This window comes from Lepus europaeus, chromosome 10, assembly GCF_033115175.1.
Source record: "Lepus europaeus isolate LE1 chromosome 10, mLepTim1.pri, whole genome shotgun sequence".
Classification (NCBI taxonomy): Eukaryota; Metazoa; Chordata; class Mammalia; order Lagomorpha; family Leporidae; genus Lepus; species Lepus europaeus.
Window position 1 is genome coordinate 105,394,483 of NC_084836.1, and position 22,309 is coordinate 105,416,791.

Consider the following 22,309-nt stretch of genomic DNA (forward strand, 5'->3'; position numbering starts at 1 on the left):
CAGGCCTTCCAAGCCCAGGCCTTAAGAGCCTGGCTGAGAAGAGGCAGCACCTCTGGTGGTGAGTGTGTCTTTTGGGGAAAAGGGGTGGGGCTTGCTCCCTTTGCTCCCTTCCCCCTGCAGCCCTGGACAGCTCTCTGACCCAGCGGGGGGGGGGGGGGGGTGACACAACCCAGGGCTTCTAAGCATGACCTGTGACCCCAGTTGTGTCGCAAGCAGCTTCCAGTCCCTGTGCCTCCCGTTCCCGCTCCCAGGAACCCACCCGCCCTCAGGAACCACCCCGGCCCTCTGGCCTTAGCTATTTAAGGGTGCGAGGCTCGGCCCACAGTATGACAGTCCCGGCCCACACCACGGGGAATCCAGCATGGGGACCTGGGCCAGGGCCCTGCTGGGGTCCACCCTGCTGAGCCTGCTGCTCGCAGCTGCCCCGGGAGCTCTGGGCTCCAACCCCGGCCTCATCACCAGGATCACGGACAAGGGCCTGGAGTACGGTGAGCAGTCGTGGCTGGCGGCTGAGGGCTCTGCAGGCCCAGGCCCCCGGCTGCTCTGGGTCCAGCAGGGGGGCTCTACACGGGCCTGGGGCAGGGGCTCTGTTCCGGCCCCTCCCCACCAGCTGTGGACTTGGACCTGTTGTTACTCGGATGAACATGGGCAGCCAGTCTGGGACATGATTGCAGCGAGCACCGCAGGGGAGGGGCCGTGAAGGGGGGCAGCCCCTACAGGGTGGTGGCCGGCAACCACCCCATGGGACAGGATCAACTCACCGGAAACTTCTTGGTGAAGTTTGAAAATGCACACTTTAAAATGAGCAGCCAGATGGCCGGTGCCGCGGCTCACTAGGCTAATCCTCCACCTGTGTCGTCGGCACACCGGGTTCTAGTCCCGGTTGGGGCGCTGGATTCTGTCCCGGTTGCTCCTCTTCCAGGCCAGCTCTCTGCTGTGGCCCAGGAGGGCAGTGGAGGATGGCCCAAGTGCTTGGGCCCTGCACCCGCATGGGAGACCAGGAGGAAGCACCTGGCTCCTGGCTTCGGATCAACGCAGCGGCCACTGGAGGGTGAACCAATGGCAAAGGAAGACCTTTCTCTCTGTCTCTCTCTCTCACTGTCCACTCTGCCTGTTTAAAAAAAAAAAAATGAGCAGCCAGAACCTGGGACCTCCCAAGGCAGGCAGACTCCAGAAGGGGACACAGGGGAGGCTGCGGGAGTTGGAATGTACTAGATCGTGAGCTCAGTGGTGGTCATGCGGCATGGAAAAAGTTCAAAGCTCCATAGTGATGCCTTTAAAACCAGCACCTGTTAGGTTATACATCCGCATGTGTGATACGCCTCTATTGAAAAGAATGCATAAAGGTAGGGTGACTTCTTCTTACTATTTTAGTATTTTTAAAAATTTATTTACCTAGTTTTTGGAAAGCAGAGTGACAGAAAAGAGAGATCTTCTATTTGCTGGTTCACTCACCAAATGGCCTCACCAGCCAGGGCTGGGCCAGGCCAAAGCCAGGAGCCTGGAACTCCATCCAGGTCTCCCACGTGGGTAGCAGGGACCCAAGTGCCTGAGCCACCACCTGCTGCCTCGCAGGTGCACGCACAGGGAGCTGGATAGGAGCAGAGCTGGGACCCCATCAGGCCTTCTGCTGTGGGGCGTGGGCCTCCCAAGTGGTGGCTTCATCACTGAACTACAAGGCCAGGACTTTTAATGCTAAGACAAAGCTTCAGAATTATCCTGTCCAAGGGGCTGGGGAGCTGGGGGATTGATCTTGAGGACTGAACTGGTTGGGGGCTGTTGGGGCACAGGTGCCAGTTCTCCAGCAGTTCTGTCCTGCTGCAGTTCCCAGACAGCGAGTCCCAGACACAGACAGACGTGGCCGCCCACCGGAAGGACGCAGGCGCATAAGTGTCTTCTCTGTCAAAGGGGTGATAACATTCCCCTGAGGAGGGTTGTTGGGAGCCCAGACTGGCTAGGTGCACAGAGAAACCAGGGAAAGCTTCCTGGAAGAAGTGGATAAGAAAAGTGGGGAATTAACCAAGGACAAGGGGCAGCAGGGCAGACAGAGGGGCCCTGGTGTGGGCGTCTGCAGGAAGGAGAACGCACGGGAAACAGGGGAAAGGGTGCCGCTGGCTGGCGGTACACACGTGGCCTGCTGGGGCAGACTCCTGGGACACACACACACACACACACACCATCGCAATCTGAACCAGGAGTGTTTGTCCCTTAATCCTTTCCACTGTGAGGACACACCGTGTGGTGAAACCTTCCTCTAAAGGTGCACATTTTGGCCTTTTCCATATTTTTAATCAAATAAGCCCTGCTTTCCTGTTCTAGGCGCTCGCTGGGCACCTGCCCTGTCCAAGCACCCAGCTGGGAGTGCAAGGGAGCCTCCCAGTGCCCTTTGTGCCGCCCGTTCTGTTATACCTGCGGCTGGAAAGGCCAGGAAAGTGAAGCCTGGGGCTTCCCTCAAAGTCACCTGGAACCCCGAACACCTGGAGTCCAGCCCAAACCCTGCCCGTTTCTTCTACAAGGGCCACATGTCACGGTGGGCGGGAAGGAGCCAGCGAGTGCCCAGCACTCCTTCCCTCAGGGAGTTGCTGGCACAGGCATTCCCTTCCCTCGCCTATAAAATGGGCACACACGTAGAAACCTCCCAGCAAGTGCAGGGACACCCCTTGTGTCTTGTGCTCCTTGGCACACAGCGGGGGCTCAGGAACCTGCACCTAAGTAATGCTGATGCGGAAGTCAGCAGGTGCGAGCCATGGAGGGTTTGAGCAGGGGAGGGAGGCGGACCACACTGACTCAGCTTCTCTCTCCCCAGCGGCCAGGGAGGGGCTGCTGGCTCTGCAGAGAAAGCTCCTTGGAGTCACGCTGCCGGATTTCACCGGGGACTTCAGGATCAAACATTTCGGGCGTGCCCAGTACAAGTTCCACAGGTGGGCCTCTGGGGCGGCCTGGGGGAAAGGCCCCGGAGAGGGAGCGTAAGAGCGCCTGGAACTGGGCCGGGGGGGGGGGGGGGGGGGGACAGTGAGCAGGAGAGTCGCTCAAGGATTTCAGAAGGGAATTCTGGGTTGGGAGGGATTGAGTTCCTCCAGCCGTTCACGCAGGGGTCTGTCTGACCTGAGCCTCAGTTTCCTCACCTGTGAGATGGAGATGATACTGCTTCCTCCTCCAGAGTGACAATCCAGGATCCAGTCTGGCCTCTTAGAGTTCCATCTAGGAGGGAAGATAGGCCTGAGGCTGTAACTAGAACAGCCAAGTGGTAGAGCTGAGCTTCATACCTGGGGGATCAGGGCAGGCTTCCCAGAGGAGGCAGCGTTTGGGAGCCACAAGATGGGAACAAGATGCTAAACAAAAGGCATGAGCGCTTCTCGCAGGCTTGGCCGTGCAGGGAGAGCAGCAGGCCCCGGGCCCATTCTACCTTCCCTGCTCGCTGCCACCGCCTTCTCCCTCCCTCCCTCTTCACCTCCCTCTTGTAGTCAGCCCATTAGTGAACACCCATTGAGCACCTACTAAGCGCCAGGCACATACCGTGGCCCCTGAACGTTCCTCTCCCACGGTGGCCATTTGTCTCTCCTTTCTGTGTCTCCTCTGAGCCTGGACATGTCCAGGGGAAGGTGAGGCTCCGGGCCCTGCTGGGCGCTAATGTGACCATGTGACTGGGACAGCCGCGTCCCTTCCTCAAGCTTCCCTCTCTGTGTCCCTCTCTGAAGAGGGGACAAGCACGCCACTGGGTGCTCTGGGAGGCACCACAATGTAAGGAGTGTAAAGGGCTGGGCGAGGCCACAGGAGCCAGGCTGGCACAGAGCAGGCGCCCGGGGAGAGGGTGGGCAGGCAGGCGAAGGCCCCGAGCTGACGTCTCCCTCCCGTGTCTCGCCCTCCAGTCTGGAAATCCCCAGATTCGAGCTGCTCCGTGGCACCCTGAGGCCCCTCCCCGGCCAGGGCCTGAGTCTCGACATCTCCGACGCCTACATCCACGTGCGGGGCAGCTGGAAGGTGCGCAAGGCATTCCTGTAAGTCGGCTCTGCTCTCAGGCCCTTGACCTTGGCCTGAGGTGTCCCTGGCTCATCAGACAGACCATGTGCGGGAGGCAGCCCGCGCCCAGGACAGACCACTTCATCATGTGCAGAGTGCACTTTGCCCTGCGGCTTTTAGAGGCTGCACAGCGTGGGTGCCGTGGCTTCCTCGGGCTGAGCCCTCACGCATACTCGGGTTGTTTCTTCCCGGCTCATCCTCTCCCACGAGCTTCCGTGAGCGGCTCCCACACTTGGGCTGGCAGAAGGAACACAGGGTAAAGGCTCAGAAATCAAATCCTGAGCAGGGTGTGCATGAGAGAGCGAGGGTAGGGGCCTCTGGCTGTGCTCCCCAGGGGCTGTGCCAGTGCCAGTGCCCGCGTCGGGGGTTCCATTTACCAATATCGTCACCAGCCCTGTATCTTAAAATTTCAAAACTTCTATCAATCTGATAGGTGAGAAATGCTATCATTGTCATTTGTATTTTTAATAGCTTTCCATGATTCTTATTTGCCATTGAAACTGTTGCCATATCTTAGATCTTTTTTTTGGTGGGGGAGGTCCTGTTTTGCCCTCTTCTCACTAATTTGTATTGGCTTGCCCTTTGGAAAAAAGAAAATTTATTTTATTTATTTGAAAGTTAGACTTAGAGAAAGAGAGAGACAGAGATAGAGAGACTTTCTATCTGCTGGATTACGCCCTAATGGTCACAACAACCAAGGCTGGGCCAGCCCAAAGCCAGGAGCTTCTTCTGGGTCTCCCACATGGGTGCAGGGGCCCAAGCACTTGGGCCATCTTCTGCTGTTTCCCAGGCCATAGCAGAGAGCTGGATCGGAAATGGAGCAGCCAGGACTCGAACCGGTGTCCACAGGGGATGCCGGCGCTGCAGACGGCGGTTTAACCCGCTGTGCCACAGCGCTGGCCCCGGCTTGTCTTTTTCATGTGAAGGAAATTAGCTCGTCTGCAGCTTCCAATATTGAGGAGATTCGCTCTTTCTCTCGGGATGCCTGTTTTTTTCACGTTGCATGTGGTGCCTTTGTTCACTGGAGGTGTAGTTCTTGGAGACGGGAAGCCACTTCTTCAGGGCCTCTGAGACTCAGATCTTGCTGGACATGTCTCTGTCCATCCGCGACAATGCAGACTGGCCCCAGGCTTTCTTCCAGATCTTTCTGGGCCTTACTTGTGACTCTAGCTTCTTTGCTCTGCTCCACTTTCTTTAGGGTAAGAACTGAGCTTTCACATCTCCCACCCCAGCGCTGGCAGGCGCTGGGCGAGGAGTTAACCATTGCTCCTCTTCCCTCCTCAGGAGACTGAAGAACTCCTTTGACCTGTACGTCAGGGGCCTCACCATTTCTGTCCACCTCGTGTTGGGCAGCGAACCCTCCGGGAGGCCCACGGTCACCACCTCCAGCTGCAGCAGCGACATCCAGAACGTGGAGTTGGACATAGAGGGGGACCTGGAGTAGGTCACCGCCGGGACTCCGCCAGCTTGGGCCCCGGCCACAGCCCCTGCATCCCCTCACCTGGCCTGGCTCCAAGTGGAACCGTCAGCCTCTTTCTGGGCCCCCAAACATAAACTTGTAGGGGCCACGGCTGGGAGGCTCAGGTGCAGATTCAAGCCAAGGCTTGACAAGTCAACTTCAGGGGCGCTTTCTCAGCCCCTCCCCCAAGTCCCTCACCTTGAGCAGGTCCAGCAGGTGGCTGGGAAGCTAGGTGCACTAAACTGGAATGGGTGGGACCCTGGGGCTTTGCAGGGCGCCAGGACTGGGGGGAGGACCCCCTGGGGGCTGGCCTGGCCCCAGGCCTGTGCTGACCGGCACTCTGCCCCTGCGCGTCTCCACAGGGAGCTGCTGAGCCTCTTCCAAAGCCAGATCGACACCAGGCTGCGCAAAGTCCTGGAGAGCAAGGTCAGCGGGCCCGGCTGGGGGATGAGGGAGGCCATGGACAGGCATCCGGCCTGAGCCGGGCTGGGGAAGCGAGTGTGGACACACAGGGGCCCAAGGCCAGAGAGCATGTGTGGCTGCCCAGGTCACAGGCTGACTGTGCGGCGCTGGGGGCAGTGCTCTCGTGTCTGGCCTCTGCCTCTGTCCAGCCAGGCAGAAGCAGCCAGTGCTTGGTCAAGGGCAAGATGCAGGGGCCAGGGACCCGGCTCTACCTGCTCAGCTCTGCTCACTGCCACCGCCGCCTCGCATCCCACAAAAGTCAGAAAGGAACTCACAGGGCAGGAGTGTGGCCTAGTGGTTAAGATGCCCGCATCCCAGATCCGACAGCCCGGGTTCGAGCCCAGCTCTGTTCCTGACTCCAGCTTCCTGCTGGTGCAGACTTTTGGAGACAGCAGATGGTGTCTCAAGTACCTGGGTCCCCGGCCCCCTTGTGGGAGACCTGGATGGAGCTCCTGGCTCCTGGCTCTGGTCTGGCCTGGCCTGGTTTCAGCCCTGATGAGCGTCTGGGGAGTGAAGCAGTGGATGGAAGATCTCCCTCCCCCTGTCTTTCTCTCTGTCAAATTAAAAAAAAAAGGGGGGGTGGTGGTCAAAAAGTGGATTTAAAAGATAAGTTTATGAAGAGGTTTTAGAAAGGAGACCAGCACTCAGGTGCCCGCAGAGACAGGGGGCCCAGGCAAGCCTGGGTGGAGAGGCTGTGGCGTTGTCAGACAGTCCTGTTTTAAAAATATGTGAAATCTTCATATTTTATAATCTTTGGCTAAAATAAAACTCATTTCATCCCCAAAATCCTATTTTTGAGGTGTTGCACACCCAGACCTGGGTCTGCAGTGAAGACTCTGGGAATAAAAGGAAAAATTCACATGTACCCCCCATACACACACCATAAACCACACATACACACACATACACACGTCACACCTGCACATACCACACACATGCACGTACCACACACCTATGCACCACACACCATACACTAAACACATACACATACCACATATACACCACATCACACACACACCACACACACCACACATGCATGTACCATACACATACATACCACATATGCATGTACCACACACATGCATGTACCACACACCATACACTAAACACAATCACATACACTCATACATACCACACGTGCATGTACCACACACATACACACCACACACCATACACTAACACATACATATATCACATATGTGCATCAGACTCATACCTACATGCATCTCACACACCAGGCACACCACACATACATGTACCACATGTGATACCACACATGCATGTACCATACACATGTGCGCCACACACCATGCACTCCACATGCACATATCACATATGCGCATCACACACTCATGCACACACATGTATCACACACACACCACACACACACATGCATTTTTAAAGGCCAACCATCTGCATGGTGTACAGTATCTAATTGCTTCCACTTTCTTTTTTTTTTAAAGACTTATTTTATTTATTTGAGAGGCAGAGTGACAGGGAGGGGATTTTCCATCCACTTGCATTCCCCACATGGCCGCACCAGTTGGCCGGCTAAGGCTGGGAGGCAGGACCTCCATCTCCCTTGTGAGTGGCAGCCCCTGAGCACTTGGGCATCCTCTGCTGCTCCCCAGGTACCTTAGCAGGAGCTGGCTCAGAAGCGGAGCAGCCGGCACTGGCCCCAGGGCTCTTCTATGGGAGGCCCACGTGGCAGGTGCTAGCAGCTAATCCTGCAGTGCCTCCATGCCGGATGCTCCACCAAACCTTGGCCTCCCTTGCTTCTGACAGCAGAAGCTCTGAGTAGTGGAGGAACTCGCCCCACGTCAGCTGGCTAGGGAGAGGACAGATCAGGGTAGAACTTCCCGGGACGTGGCGCCCCTTATGCTAAGGCCTCGCAGGACCCGGTGCCTTGGGACAGAGGAGTTCTCCCCTGACCCCAGTCCTTACGGTCCTCAAAGATCTCCTCCCATGGAAGCCAAGGGCCTGGGGCGAGTGCTTTCTAATTCTGCACTCGGGACAGGATGTGGTGTCCGAGCAGCAGGTCGGAGAAGCAGCAGCGGCACTCACTCACTTCTCAGCCCCACTGCCTCCAAAACCCCAGAGGCACGTGGCCTTGGCCTTGCCACTGCTTCCTGTGCGTGAGGACCACAGGTGGAGAGAGATGGCGCAAAGGTCACCGAGCAGGATTTGAACCCAAGCTTGTTTGGCTCGGCTGCTGTCTCACTGGGAGACCCTGCTGTGCCTCCATGGCCCCCTGCAGCAGTGGGGCAGGTGGGAGCACGTGTGGGCATGGCTGATGGGCCCATGTATGGGTGTGGCAGATGGACGCAGGTGTAGGAGTAGTTGATGGGCTGTTGTCTGAAGGGAAAAAGAGAAATGGGGAGGCCAATGGCACTTTCCAATTCCGCTGCAACTAATCTGGAATGTTCTTACCACCTTTCTCCCTGTTCTGGCAGCTCCTCACTGCTAAACTCCTCCCCAGAAACAGGCAGCTGCAAAGGGGGGATAAGCTACAAGCCCCTCCCATGCCCCAGTGCCTGATTGATGCCTGCTCACCCTTAACGTGTCACCTCTGCCCAGAAGCCACCTGTGAGCCCTACCTGAGGCCAGGGCCCCCCCCCCCCAGCCCTCTCAGGTGGACGTGTTACACAGTAGCTGGCAGCTGGCTAATGAAAACACTCCAGTGAGGACTCTCCTGCACACAGAGACAAGAGAAAATCTTGACACTGGAGCCCAGTGTTTGAAAACACAAGGACTGCAAATTCATTTGTCAGCTCTTGGTGGAGGGCGCATAACTCACCACCATGGCCTCTCATGGACAGTGCACTGGGTCTTTCCTGCATAAAGCTTTGACCTGCTATACATTCTTTCATCACAATGCCAATGTAAAGGCACTTGGGAAGCCATCCCAGTGCAGAACGCTCCTAGGTTTGCATGGCTGCTCTTTCCTCCTAAGGCTTTCTGTTGTCTTGTCCAAATTTGAACCTTTTTGCAGCACCTCCCCTGCCCAGAGTATGCATCTCGGGCTCTCGTGGAAACAGCCCCCTTCTCAGCACCTTTTGCTGGCCTACATACTAGATCATCCGAGGGATGGTGGCAGCACGCACGGCCAGCAGGGTTGGAGATGCGTTTCTCTCTCCTGAGACGCTCCCTCTCAGATGGTGACAAGTAATTGTGTGTGGGTGACTTCCAGACACGAGCGTTCGGTCTTCGCTGGGCACATGAGAATGGCAAGCCTCAGCTGTCCAGTGATGACAATGGGGAGCCTTTACTGTAACTCTGCGTTTACCTGCGTTCCTGTTCCTAGTTACCACCTCGCTCTGCCATGAAACTGAGTCCTGGGAGCCAAGGTCTCCCCAAGGAAACTATCTCTAATGGCGCAGTTTGGGGGAGTGTCTCCAGCTGGGTCCCCTTCACCTCCCTGCGGTAATGACTGCCTTGCTCAGATAATCAGCTGCGGGACAGACTCCCAGAAAGCCCAGGGGTCCACACGGGGGCGCACTTTTGTCTTTGTCGTGTCCAGCACACGAGAAACACTCACCGAGGTTTGTAGAATGGGTGATCCCTGGGTGAACGTGTGAAGACGAGCAGAGCGCCGGGTCAAACCCGGGGTCTCACCGAGCCTGTCCTGTCTGTTCTCTCAGATTTGCAGACAGATCGAGGAAGCCGTGACGGCCCACCTGCAGCCTTATCTGCAGACACTGCCAGGTAGGGCGCCCCATGCACTCCTGGGACGCTGGTGACGTCTGTTAGAGCACAGATGTCGTCAGACATCGCACGGGAGGGCACGAGGTAGAAAGGAAATGCTCCCTTTTTTGCCCCAACTTTTCTTCCAAGAGGTAGCTTCTGTCTGGGGCGCGTCTTTTCAGACACAAAGGCACGTACTCCTGTGCCTAGACCTCCACCCGTGCGTCCTCTCTGCTCCTGAGCCTATGTGGAACCGTGCGCGTGTGCCACCATGCAGAGTGTAGATGTGGCTCTGCGGGCTGTTTCTTTTTGAACTTGTAGCAGGATCTTCACATAGTGCATGGAGTTCAAATTTTTGCATCAGATAAACACCTTTTAATTCCATCTCCCCACAAACTTTGTGAAGGACCCTCAAATATTGTGGGGCTCTTTCTCGATCAGCATGCATACGTTGACCTCATTTTAAGAATCACTATCTCCGTGTATTCGTAGAGAACAGTGCTAAATCGCACGCGTGCAGCTTGCAGAATGCTCAGGCAGTGCACAGCTGTGTGGAAGCAGCTCCCCAAGTGCAGACACGGTGACCGGCCTCTCAGAGCCCCCCACACCCGCTCAGCCACCGCCCAGCCTTCAGGGCTAACCAGGGTTCTGGGTTCTACCAGCGAAGACTCATTTGCACCCTGTACAGAAGCGCGTCGTATGCTTTTTGAGTCTTTTTTCCAAAGCCTGAAAGGCTGAGCACCCTGAGGTGGCCCAGAGCCTGTTGCCTCCAGGCAGGCCCTGCCTTCTCCTGGCTGTGCCGTATCCTCCGGGCCGGCTCCACAGCTGAAGGCTGTTTGGGCAGTTTCCACGCGAGACCACTAGGGGTCGCGCTGCTCTGAATGTCCTAGAGCGTACACAGGCTCCCGCGGCACGCAGAGGTTAGCGTGACACCACACGGTTCTCTAAGTGGCTGTTGCAACGGCATCGTTCTAACAGCTGCATAGTATTCCAGCAGGGCGGTGTCTCTGCCTTGTTCTGTCTTTCTTGGCTGTTGCCAACAAGGGGTCCCCTTGCTCACGCCTCTCTGCCTGCACGTGTGAGTGCATCTGCAGGACAACCGTGTGTGCAGGAGGAGTCCCTGGGTCCCAGGAGCACGAGGAGAGTGTGCAGCCAGTGACAGCTGTCTGAGATGTCGTCTGATGGGCTGTGTGCTCCTGGGGCCCGGGCGGCCACAGATGACCCAATGTGTGAGAGCACAAAATGTGTTCCCTTAGGGCCTCGGAGCACGGAGTGTAACGCCCCAACCCGGCAGTGGGACCAGAGCTCCATGCAGCCTCTTCCATGGGGAAGCAGGTCTCTGTTGCTGGCCCCGCTCAGGGGTCTTTAGGTGGAGGGGCAGGGGGCTCAGAAGAAAGTCACAGGGAGCGGCCAGAGCCTTCACCTCTTCTCTGTCAGCCAAAGGCTGTGACCGGCCCCTCATTCTGCCCCGTCCTGGTCCACAGTCACGGTGCAGATCGACAGCTTTGCCAGCATTGACTACAGCTTGATGGAGGCCCCCCGGGCAACAGCCGGGATGCTGGACGTGATGTTTAAGGTGAGGTTCCTGGTGGAGAGGCTTGGGTGGGTCCAGCCCCAGCGAGGCAATCCCCAGGGTCAGCCTGTTCCTCTAACAGTCAGCTCCTCTCCCCTGTGGTGCCCATTGTGCCAAGGGCAAGGCTATACGGAATGGTGAGGAGCATTCCCAGAGCTAGGAGCCCAGCACAGGCGTCTCACGACCCTAAGATCTTCAGATCTCCCGTCCTCCTTGTTCCCCCTGTTCCGCCCACCTTGCAGGGAAAGGTCCATCAGGGCTGGCCCAGGGTGGCACCGAGGGGTGGTCAGGACCGCTGTGGGTTAATATACCAGAGCCACGCCCGAGCTCAGCTACACTTTCACCCAAAGAAAGCACACTTCGTGATGGACTTTCAGGCCGTGTCCGCGGCCAGGTCGCTGGGCCAGGCCATGCGGCTGACTCCCTAGCGTGGACGCCAGCCTGGGGTGGGGGGAGCATGTGACAAGTCCCGCTGGACCCTGTTTCTCTCGCCAGGGTGAAATTTTCCCTCTGGATCACCGCACCCCAGTGGACTTCCTTGCTCCAGCCATGAACCTCCCCGAGGCTCACAGCCGAATGGTCTACTTTGCCATCTCCGATTACGTCTTCAACACCGCCAGCCTGGCTTACCACAAGTCAGGCTACTGGAACTTCTCCATCACAGACGCCATGGTAAGGAGCGGGCAGACGGGCGCTCTCGGAACCCTAGGACTCAGCCCTTCCTGCCTTCTTCCCTCTCCACCCTGTTTATGTCAGAAACATTGTAAGTTATGAGAGAGAGAAAAATCAGGATCAGGAAAAATACATTTAGAACAACTTCCCTTTTTCGCTCTGGCTACCAGCCAGCTCCAAGCCACCCTTCTTTCTCCCTCATAACAGCCATGGACGCCCCTGCAGCTCATTTGTCTGTGTTTTCCTTCCTTCCTAGTGCAGCCCTGTTATTCTAATTCAATTCCCTTTCCTCCTGGTGATGTGTGGAGATTAATTTAAAAATGCTTAGTGAATGAGGCGGGATAAAAGATGCCGTGTTAGATGAGACGTAAATAAAGATGAGGGTAAAGTAAAGCTCACTTGTGAAGACTCTGGGCCCATAAACAGCTCTAGCAGGGAGCTCCCTTGCAGCCCAAGTAAAAAGGGTCACAGTAAACAGGTAAAACAAAGTCTGCCTGATACTTACCTTGAGCATAACTGTCTCCCATGGGGCTTTGTGTAAGGGAGACTGGATTCTACAGGGGATCCGCTCTTTAGTATTTCTCTAGGTTCTTTAATGTTTCTAGTTTCAAAGTGTTCTTTTTTTTTTTTTTTAAGATTCTGTTTATTTAATTGAGAGGCAGAGTTACAGACAGAGAGGGGGAGAGACAGAGAGGTCTTCCATCCACTGGTTCACTCTCCATGTGGCCGCGATGGCCAGAGCTGAGCTGATCCGAAGCCAGGAGCCGGGAGCGTCTTCCAGGTCTCCCATGGGGGTTCAGGGGCCCAAGGACTTGAGCCATCTTCTACTTTTCCAGGCCACAGCAGAGAGCTGGATCAGAAGTGGAGCAGCCGGGACTAGAACCAGCATCCATATGGAATGCCTGTGCTGCAGGTGGAGGCTTAGCCCACTACACCACAGCGTGGGGCTCCAGGGTTGTTTCTTACAGCACTTCATAACAGTTGACATCTCATGAACATGAAACCAGGAATGGGCCCGTTTGCCCCAGTCAGGGACTGTCCAGCAGGTGGATGGAGTGACTCTCCCTTGCATGACTTCTCGTTTGCCCAGGCCTCTTCTCCCACGACCAACGGTGACTCACCACCACTCCCCCACACACACACACACACACAAACATCCGTGGCACAGGCCTCACTTATGGTGGTGCTGGGAGTGATCACAGCTGTTCCATGGAGCACTCACAATGTGCAAGGGCTTGTGCCCGCTGCTCGCTTGGCCTCGCAATGACCTAAGGCAAGGACAATTATCATCCCAGTTTTGTAGATGAAGTTGAGACTTAAACACAGGAAAGGACTGGCCTGGGAACACCCAGTAACCAAGCCAGGAGCCAAACGTAGGTCAGTGGGACTGCAGGAGGCACTCCGAGGTCCCCGAGGGAGGCCTTTGTGCCACCTCCACCCCAAGGAGAGTAGCCAGGGACGCAGGTGCTCTGCTTGGGGTGAATACAAGACCGGCTTCGAGAAGCTACCATCTGGGGCACTCCCCCTCCCCAACTTCTCTAGTCCCTTGGCTCCTGTGTGGCCCCCCTAAGACTCTACTGTGTCTCCACTGCAGGTTCCGGCTGACTCCAACATCCGGCTGACCACCAAGTCCTTCCGTGCCTTTGTCCCCCGGGTAAGAGTTCTCGCAGCCCCCCGGGGTGCAGACCAAGCGCACAAGAGTCCTGGGACTCCTCCTAAGCTCTCTGCATTCCCCTCAGCTTGGCCAAGAGTCAAAGGATGCCAGCCACCCATGGTGAAGGCCTTGGGGGGCTGCAGGTTTCGGGGCTCCCCGCGAAGTCACAATAACAAAAGCCCAGTCCCCGTGCTCCTGGGATCACAGGTTGTCCAGCCTTCTATGGGCGCTAAGAATCCCCAGCACGCTGGCGTGTTCCATAGCATGTGCCCTAACTAATGCCTCTAACAGAGAGGGCTTCTTAGGGGCCAGGCATACGCTCCGTGCTTTGAAACATTATTTTTTGAGTGAGTAACAGATTCTCATCGTTCAGCTTTCAAAAGACACATGAAGTTCGAGAGTGCAAAGTCTCCCGCCCACCCATGTCTCCCAACACCCAGCCCGTCTGGAGTCTGAGCCCTGCAATGATATTCTCAGCGTAAGGCATGCAGCAAATGGTGTGCATCTAAGTGTTTGCACAAATAGAGGACTACTAGACACCATTCCGTCCCTTTCCCCCTCACTAGATCTGCAAGACCATTCCCGACATATCTAGAGGAAACGCTCTCATTCTTTTCTTCAACGGTACCCACTCTGCCATGGCTGGGTTGACCACAGCTTGGTTAACCTGCCCTGGTGGAGGGCCCTGTTCCTTGTTTCCAATCTTTTGCTATATTGGTGTTGCAGTGAACAACATGGTAGCTCTGTCATTGCTGGACTTAATTTTTCAGGTGCGTCATCTCATTTAATAATGAAACAATCCACCAGTCCTGTCCCCTGCCCCCGAGACCCCGAGACACGGCTGAAAGAGGCAGCAGTGGGTAACATACCTTGCACAAGGTGTGGTGATAGCCAAGGAGAATTATAAAGGTGGGGAAAAGTGTAAACCTCACGTCTGACAGTGCCTGGGCTATGTCTTTATCCATGGCGCCCCCTACAGGCCCTTTCTGTTCCTAGAGCCCCGTTCACAGCCAGAACGGCCACCATGTTGTCCCAGCCAGCTTTGGGCTGCCCTTGGCCGAACTCTGGCTCCACTGTCCCTTTTGCCCCCAAAAGAGAAGGAAACCCTCCTCGGCCTTCCTGCCTGTTTCATTGTGGCCATGAGGAGAAGCAACACCCCCCATGAAGCTTCTCGTTCAAGAACAGGATATAGATTTTACACTGACATAACCAAGAGGCTCATGGGAAAGTTGTTCTTCCACCAACTTCCCCTGCAAAGGAACGGTCTTGCCCCAAACTAAATTCTGTCCCTCCCTCTAGCTAAGCCACGCAGTGCAATCGTGTTTGAAACAGTGGGCACAGAGCATTGCGTAGAGACGAAGTCAACCACAGAGCACTCTCCGCCTGTTGGACTTCCTCCGAACTCACGGTACAGCCACATCCACGGAGTTTCTTCTCTTGACATAATCTCTCCATTCTTCTCCCAGCTGGCCAAGCTCTACCCCAACATGAACTTGGAGCTCCAAGGGTCAGTGGCCTCGGCCCCACTCGTGAACCTCAGCCCCGAGAATCTGTTCGCGACACCCCAGATGGACATTGAGGCCTTCGTGGTCCTGCCCAGCTCTGCCAGGGAGCCTGTCTTCCGGCTGGGTGTGGTAAGACTCAGAGCCCTTACAACTGCTGTGCCCTCTGCCCACGTGCTTGGCTCCCTTCCAGCACCTGCTAATTCCTTCAGACCTCAAGTTAATTTTCACTGCCCAGCCGGGCTTGGCTGCATCGGGCTCACCCTCAATCTACCTTACCTCTTGCCATTTTTTCCATGGAGCAACCCATGATTGTTCTCCACAGTGCCTGTTACAAGCACCTGTATGGCTGTTTGCAGGTTTATTTGTTTGGTGTATGGATTTCCCTCTGAGTGTGTCTGGGCTGTTGTGGGGAGAAAGGTACATGAGCCTTTGTCCTATTTGCTCTGTTATATGGCTATAGCTGGCCCCTCAAGACTACATTTCCCAGACTTCCTTGCACCCTGACTTCCAATTAGGCCAGCCAATGGGAGGCACTGTCAGGAGAATGGAGGGTGGGAAGAAGGAAGAAGTCAGAGTGTTTTCTCCCATCTGTTTGCCTTGAGCAGAGGCTCTGGCAATGATAGTGTCTCCTCCATGGTGGTTCCCACAACCCCACTTCCGTCTTCTCCAGCCCTGGGGTGGAAGCAGCCTCCAGCGTCTAGTGATTCCATCACTTGTACAACAATTTCCCTGTCTTAAATTCCCACTGCATTAAATATTGAGAGTGGTTTTGAATCCTTTCCTGATGGGCCCTGACTAATGCGGAAGGGTTTCCGAGGCCTTTGGGGAACCTGCTCAACTGGATGGAGAGCTCAGCTTTCTTGTTTTAGGGCTGAAGCTCAACAAGGCAAATCTCTGGTTGCCACCATGATCGCTGTTCTTAATTGATTTTAAAATAAGATGTAATCTATAGTTATTATTGCTGGAGCCGAGATTGCGGGAAATGTCCCTTTGTAGAGCTGTGCAGGGACAGGCCCTGTGCCTTCTCTTGGTAGTCTGTTCAAAGTTCAACTGCCATCATGGGCAGCAATTTCAAGTACAAATGCTCAAGGCCAACGTCAAGCACTTACTGAGCACTTGCAATGAGCCTTCTGGGAGTCTGCAGTCTGGTGGGCACATTTCTTGCTTTCGCTGCGCTGAGCCAGTAGTGAGAGGAGACGGCTGGTGTTCTGAGTCATGCTTCCCACGCCAGACAACATCCATCATGTACACCTGTTACCTTCTCCCGGCTCTTCCAGGCCACTAATGTGTCTGCCACACTGACCTTGAACACCAGCAAGATCACTGGGTTCCTGAAGCCGGGAAGGTAAGTGAGGCTCCTGCCCACGCGGGGGCATTCCCCCGGGGCCGGCTCTGTAGCTGGGGGTGGGGCTGTGATCCTCTGGTCCATGGTAAGGGGCCACTGTTTGGGTTGGAAACGTACCTTTCACCCCAACTGCTCCATTGACCTTGCCCCCAACACTTCAGATTTCTAAAGAATTTACTAACACTGCTTTTTCTTGACCTCTGAGTTTTAGACGACAGCTATACGAGTTTCTTGAAATGATAAAGATTGGGCTCTTCGTCCACATCTCCCCACTGTCCGTCTTCCCAATACTGGTGTAGTGTTGCTTTTAGTTACTCAATCGTCGCTTCCACGCCCACTCCGCCCTGGCCTGGTGCTGTCTCAAGGCCACGGCTTCCCATTTCTGGGGACTCCAGCGTTGCCCAGGCTTCTGTGTGCATAATGTTACATCTCTGGATCTTTCCTGCCCCGTTCTAGGCTACAGGTGGAACTGAAAGAATCCAAAGTCGGAGGATTCAATGTAAGTTGTTTTTCTTTCGGACATGACTAGCGTGCTAACTAATTCAGGGTGTGTCCTAAGTGATTCCCGTGCACCTATCACAGGAAGTAGAAAAGAAGAGGTGCCCTTGTCCCTGCAGAAACATGGGTGCTCTAGGGAGTACAAGACCCAGAACGGAGACACAGTTGCACCCCAGGATAAGATAACACACACTGTGCTGCCTAGTGGACAGGATTCTTTTAACTACAAAGCATAGGAAGCCAGCTGCAGTTTTCTTAAGCAAAGAGGAGGCATGCACAGGGTCCCAGAGCTAAAAATAAAAAAGCAAAAAACCAAGGCTGGAGGTTTCTCTGCACAGCGGGATCCAGGAGCTTGACTGTATCCGCTCTCTCCATCTCTGTTCCACTTTCATCTGTGTTGACTTCGTCCTCAGGCAGCCTCGTCCCTGGTGAAAAGCCCCAGGGTTTCTTGTAGTTTCATTAAAAAAAAAAAAATACAATTAAAAAAAAAAAAAAGCCCTGTGCTAGCTCTCACTGGATGTGTGCCCACCCTCCCACCAGTCACTGCAGCCGGAAGTGCAGCGAGGTCATTTGAACCAGCAGGGTCCTGATCTACAGTCCTGGGACCATGACTTTGGGCAGCCGCCCCAACCTCTGTGGACTGAGGCTGGGGGACACGGGGACTCTTAGGAAGACAAGAGGAGTCCCATGCCGGGCAGGCGACGCCAAGGGGTGATTGCCACCGGGAGGAGACCTGGATGGCAGAAAGAGAAGGGCAAGATCAGCGTGGGCTGCAGAGATGGAGAAGAACTTTCTGGAAAGGGGGCAGGTGGGGCGATCAGCTGCTGCTCGTGGGAGGGGGTGGAAGTCGTTGTCTTGGCTTTCACCTCCCCGTGGGCTCTGGGTGCCTCTGACCCGCTTCACCCGTGCCCTCCTCCCCAGGGCTTACAGAGTAGAAGTGGACACACAGACGGGAGGCAGAGACGCCGCTGCAGGCCCCGGGGATGGCTTCCTGCAGCACAGACAGGGTGAGGTGCAGTGGCACCCCGGCCTGGTGCGTGCACATGGCCTGCAAAATGTCCTGGACTGCGTGAAAAGGCCATCCTATCCGGTTTCCAGAACACGGGGGGTGAAATCAAGAACTGTAGGCACAGATAAATTTAGGGTCAGGTCCTGACCCTGCTACCCTGTTTCCTGCAAGTCTGTGGGCCTCAGTTTCCTTACCTATGAAATGGAGACTTTAGTATGAACCTTATCGAGTTGTGGTAAAGATTCAGTCAGATACATATGGAAACTTGGAGCCTTGGGTCTGGCATACAATGGATATTAAAAGACGTTATTTCATAATTTTTTTTAACATTTGAAACAGAAGCTCATTTTTTGTTTTTACTCAGTTTTTTAAAAATACACAATTCAGGAAAGCACTCTCACTGTAAATGAAAAAGTTAAATACCAAAGATACGGCTAAGGGCTCAGTCAAACCTGTGTGTTCTTCCCAAAGGAAAAACAAGTTGGGGGTGCAGCCTTCCAAAATGTTTCTGTTTATCTGTGTACATATAAATGTGCATCTCAAAATACTTTTATAAAGTAGTGGCAAGTGTAGGTGTCCATCTCAATTTGGCTTTTTTTTTTTTGTCATTCTTTTTTTTTTTTGACAGGCAGAGTGGACAGTGAGAGAGAGAGACAGAGAGAAAGGTCTTCCTTTTTGCCGTTGCTTCACCCTCCAATGGCCGCCGCAGCCGGCGCATCGCGCTGATCCGATGGCAGGAGCCAGGTGCTTCTCCTGGTCTCCCATGGGGTGCAGGGCCCAAGGACTTGGGCCATCCTCCACTGCACTCCCTGGCCACAGCAGAGAGCTGGCCTGGAAGAGGGGCAACTGGGACAGGATCGGTGCCCCGACCGGGACTAGAACCCGGTGTGCCGGCGCCGCAAGGCGGAGGATTAGCCTACTGAGCCGTGGCGCCGGCCAATTTGGCTTTTGCCATGTCAGCACACACAGAGCCACCTCACCCCTCAGTGAGACTCTGTGGCCATTGGCAGGCAAGATGGCCCGTGTGGTCACAGTGCACCTCTCCTGTTCTCCACCAGGTGGAGCTGTTGGAAGCACTCCTCAACTACTATATTCTCAACAACCTCTATCCCAAGGTCAATGGTAAGAACATGGTTTTTCCCAAGTCAAGAATGGATATTCTTTTCTTTGGGGAACCGACAGCTGGACTTGGAGTTGGGTGCCAGGGCTCTCTGGGGCTGGGTGGCTAACTCGGGGAAGTCGCTTCTCCCTGAGTTGGGTTGTTGATGCCTGGCTTCCTCCGGCACTCTGAGGAGGGTTGGAGGCTGGGGCAGCTTTGTGGGGCGCAGGAAACCTCCCTCAGGGGAGAAGCAGGGACTTTTGGAAGTGGCAGGTGAAAGACTGAGAGTCAAGTTTCAATGGATGCCTCTGAATTCTTGTTTCCCAGAAAACTACCCCACCCCTTAGTCAAAACACAGATCATGAAGCCCTCGAGCCCTGTTTCTGTGAGGCACTGCCACCTTCATCCGGCATAGCAAGCAGGAGGGGTGCAGGGCCATCAGGCAGGGCTCCCGATCACACGTGGCTGCCCCGCACCTGCCACTTCCTCCCACTGGCTCTGACGGCTTAGCCTTCTGGGTTTAATGCCAGTTCTAGCTGTGGGACCTAGAGAAAAGTCATGTGGCCACTCGTGCCTGTTTCCTGATCTGCAAATGGGTGTACTAATCACACCTACCTCTTAGTTATGGTGATCATTAAATGGGAATAGTGCGTGTGGAGTGTGCAGAGTGCACAGTGCTCGGGGGAAAATGTGTCTGTGACCATCATTTCCTGACAATCTCGATTGCCTCAACCTGCAGAGAAGTTGGCCCACGGCCTCCCGCTCCCTCTGCTGCGGCACATTCAGCTCTACGACCTGCTGCTCCAGATCCACGAGGTCGGGGGGGGGGGGGGGCGGATTTGGGGTCATACCTGGGCGGGTGGGACCCAGGTGGGTGGGACCCAGCCCAGCCCTGCAGGGTGGGTTAGGACGTTCTGGGGGTCGCTGTAAGCAGGGAAGCTGTCCATGGATTCTTCAGGTGCTGGCACCTAGTCAAGTCTCCGCCCACTGTAACTACTAACGTCGGGGGTGCGGGGGACATCGGACACCCCCTGCTCTTGTATTTGCAAGACGAATCTGCAGGGACTCCGAGATAGTCCACATCCACCTCCCACTGAGTGTTCCCAAGCAGTCAGATCGCTGTTCCAAATGAAGAAGGAGTGTCAGTCCACACAGCTGGCCCCAGCTTTCACTGGGCAGGACGGGGTGTAGCCCACCTGCTATCAGACGGCAGGCTGTCCTTCTCACACACTGAACAAGCACGGCATTCTGCTTCTGACAAAGAGAAGTTCAACATCAATTACAGGCCGGGGGGCAGGGGGCTGATCTTCCTGAAGCCTACATCCGCCTCCCCGCTCAGAGAGGAGGTTGGGGGTTATGGATTTAAGGTAATGGCAGGGGCTGAACTGGGTGAGACAAAGCGGCAGAACATGACAGGTGCAGAGGGAAGCAGTGGGTAGAATCCTTGGAGCATGCCTTGACGAATCACGCGTGGACACCCCACGCATGTTCAGACAGCTGCCGAAACTAGGTCGGAGGTATCGCACCACATGACGATGAACCACAGGGTAACCCTCCCTATGCAGTCTAAGCCGATCTGCACAGGCTCCAGTTACAAAACTGGCTGCAGCCAGTTCTGTCCAGTTTTACAAGGGACCCTGGAAAAACAGTCCAGCAGACTTATTTATTTATTTATTTTTTAGCAAAGGCAACTATTATGGGCTTGCCAGTTACCATGCAGCAGGCAGGCAGATTACTATTATGGGCTGTTAGTATGTTAGGCAGTCTTGGGGAGATTGCCGTGAAGTAAGGGGTGGCAGCTCCCTCATTGTCCACGTTTCACAAAGCTTACAGGGTATCTGAAAATTCGAAGCCAAGTGTGAGAACTGCAGTTCCACGTTTGGCACGTGGGAAGGGACTAGCAGATTTATTACCCATTATCACATTCATTAAAAATGTGAGGTCAACTCCAGCCACCAGGCTGATCGTGAAAGGTAGGGGGATGGATCGCTGGGGAGGAGTTGAACTTGACCTTGAGCTCAGAATTCCGGCCCTCTGGGTGATAGAAACGTCAGGAGCAGCAGAGTGAACCCCAGTGGCTCACAATTTTGCATTCTTGGCCCAGGTGACACAAAGGGCAGACATTTCTGAGGCCCGCTAAGAAGCAGTGACAGTGGCTCGTCGCCCAAAGCTGTGCTTCATGGGGACCTTGGGGACAGAGGCACACTGCTGTTTAAGCACTGTTTCCTGACGGGTGGGCTCCATTTACATCGAAGCACACGCGTCTTGCTGGTCTGGACAGGGCTCCTCACCCTCCTGTGCTGTCTTCTTCCTCCTAGAACTTCCTGCTCGTGGGCGCCAACATCCAGTACAGGAGAGTTTGACGGTAGGAGGAAGATGGGGCGTGGAGGCCACAGCTGGACGTGCGGTGGCTTCTCCAGGTATGCGGCCGATCCTTGGAGAACCAGGAGGACGCAGGTGTTCTGTTCCCAGCTCCGGAGGTCGGCTCTGCCTGGCCTCTCCACCAACTCCTTCTCTTCTCCAGGGGCACCCAAGCCCTCCCTGCCTCGGGTCTGCTTCCCCTCCAGGGTGAGCCTCCTTAGGAGCCAGTGATGGATCCTTCATTCTCCCTGTGATCCCAGTGCCCGGAACAGTGTTGGCACCAAGCAGAGGCTCAGTAAACGCTGACTAAGGGATCCTGTGAAGTCCCTCCTGCTGTTCCCGCTGAACCTCTTGACTGCCCACCCTCCTCTGACTGCAGGGGTCTTTGGTCAGCCCCACCTGTGGTCTCCAAGGCTGGACCTTGAACTCTGCTCTCATCGGCCGCTGCTCCTGGGGCCTGGACAGGAGAGTGAGGGGCTCCCCACCCGGCAGGTCCGGACCTGGGGCTGAGGTCTCTCTCTAAGGGCCCTGTCCTGTCTCTTCTGTGCCCACAGCCTCCCTCACACCTTGCCTGCTGCAGAGAGGGGAGCCTGTGGGTGCCCCAGAGCAGAGACATAAAAAGCTCCTCCTGGCACAGTCATCAGTGCGCAGCCCCCAGCCTGCAGCGGGGGCTCTGGAGTCCCCTCCACTTACAGAGCTGGCCCCCCAGGGGTGCCCGCAGATCCATTCCTGCGCTAATGAGCTGCTGCGGGGAGCCATGGGCTAGCAGATAATTCACTGGGAATAGACCCGGTTTCCCCGAGTGTGAGAGCCAGGTGTTCAGAGATAGGACGGTGCTTTGTTGGTGCTTCGTCGCCCAGCTGGCAGCAGGGTAGGCCAGGCCTTTGCTCCCTCCCTCCTCGAGGCCTCTGCTCACTGTCTGCCCCCATCCTTCATGGCGGTGGAAGACTGGAGAAGGGGCCGTGGCC

General features: G+C 55.4%; 1 protein-coding gene across 1 annotated transcript; it reads left to right on the forward strand.

Annotated features, from left to right (window-relative positions):
- Nucleotides 1-311: 311 nt before the first annotated feature.
- On the forward strand, nucleotides 312-21,949 carry LBP (lipopolysaccharide binding protein). The gene is made up of 15 exons (XM_062204189.1): nucleotides 312-488; nucleotides 2,807-2,921; nucleotides 3,870-3,998; nucleotides 5,305-5,460; nucleotides 5,842-5,905; nucleotides 9,583-9,646; nucleotides 11,110-11,201; nucleotides 11,694-11,870; nucleotides 13,465-13,524; nucleotides 14,991-15,158; nucleotides 16,307-16,374; nucleotides 16,831-16,873; nucleotides 18,940-19,003; nucleotides 19,720-19,796; nucleotides 21,299-21,949. The coding sequence occupies exons 1-15, from the start codon at nucleotides 362-364 to the stop codon at nucleotides 21,341-21,343; spliced, it is 1,449 nt and encodes a 482-aa protein (XP_062060173.1). The 5' UTR covers nucleotides 312-361; the 3' UTR covers nucleotides 21,344-21,949.
- Nucleotides 21,950-22,309: the final 360 nt, after the last annotated feature.

Bases quoted from the DNA above. Each gene is read 5' to 3' on its own strand.
- LBP (XM_062204189.1), top strand. From the start codon at position 362: ATGGGGACCTGGGCCAGGGCCCTGCTGGGGTCCACCCTGCTGAGCCTG. The intron at 11,202-11,693 runs GTGAGGTTCCTG...TTCTCTCGCCAG, and splicing joins TGCTGGACGTGATGTTTAAG to GGTGAAATTTTCCCTCTGGA. The intron at 15,159-16,306 runs GTAAGACTCAGA...CGGCTCTTCCAG, and splicing joins CTGTCTTCCGGCTGGGTGTG to GCCACTAATGTGTCTGCCAC.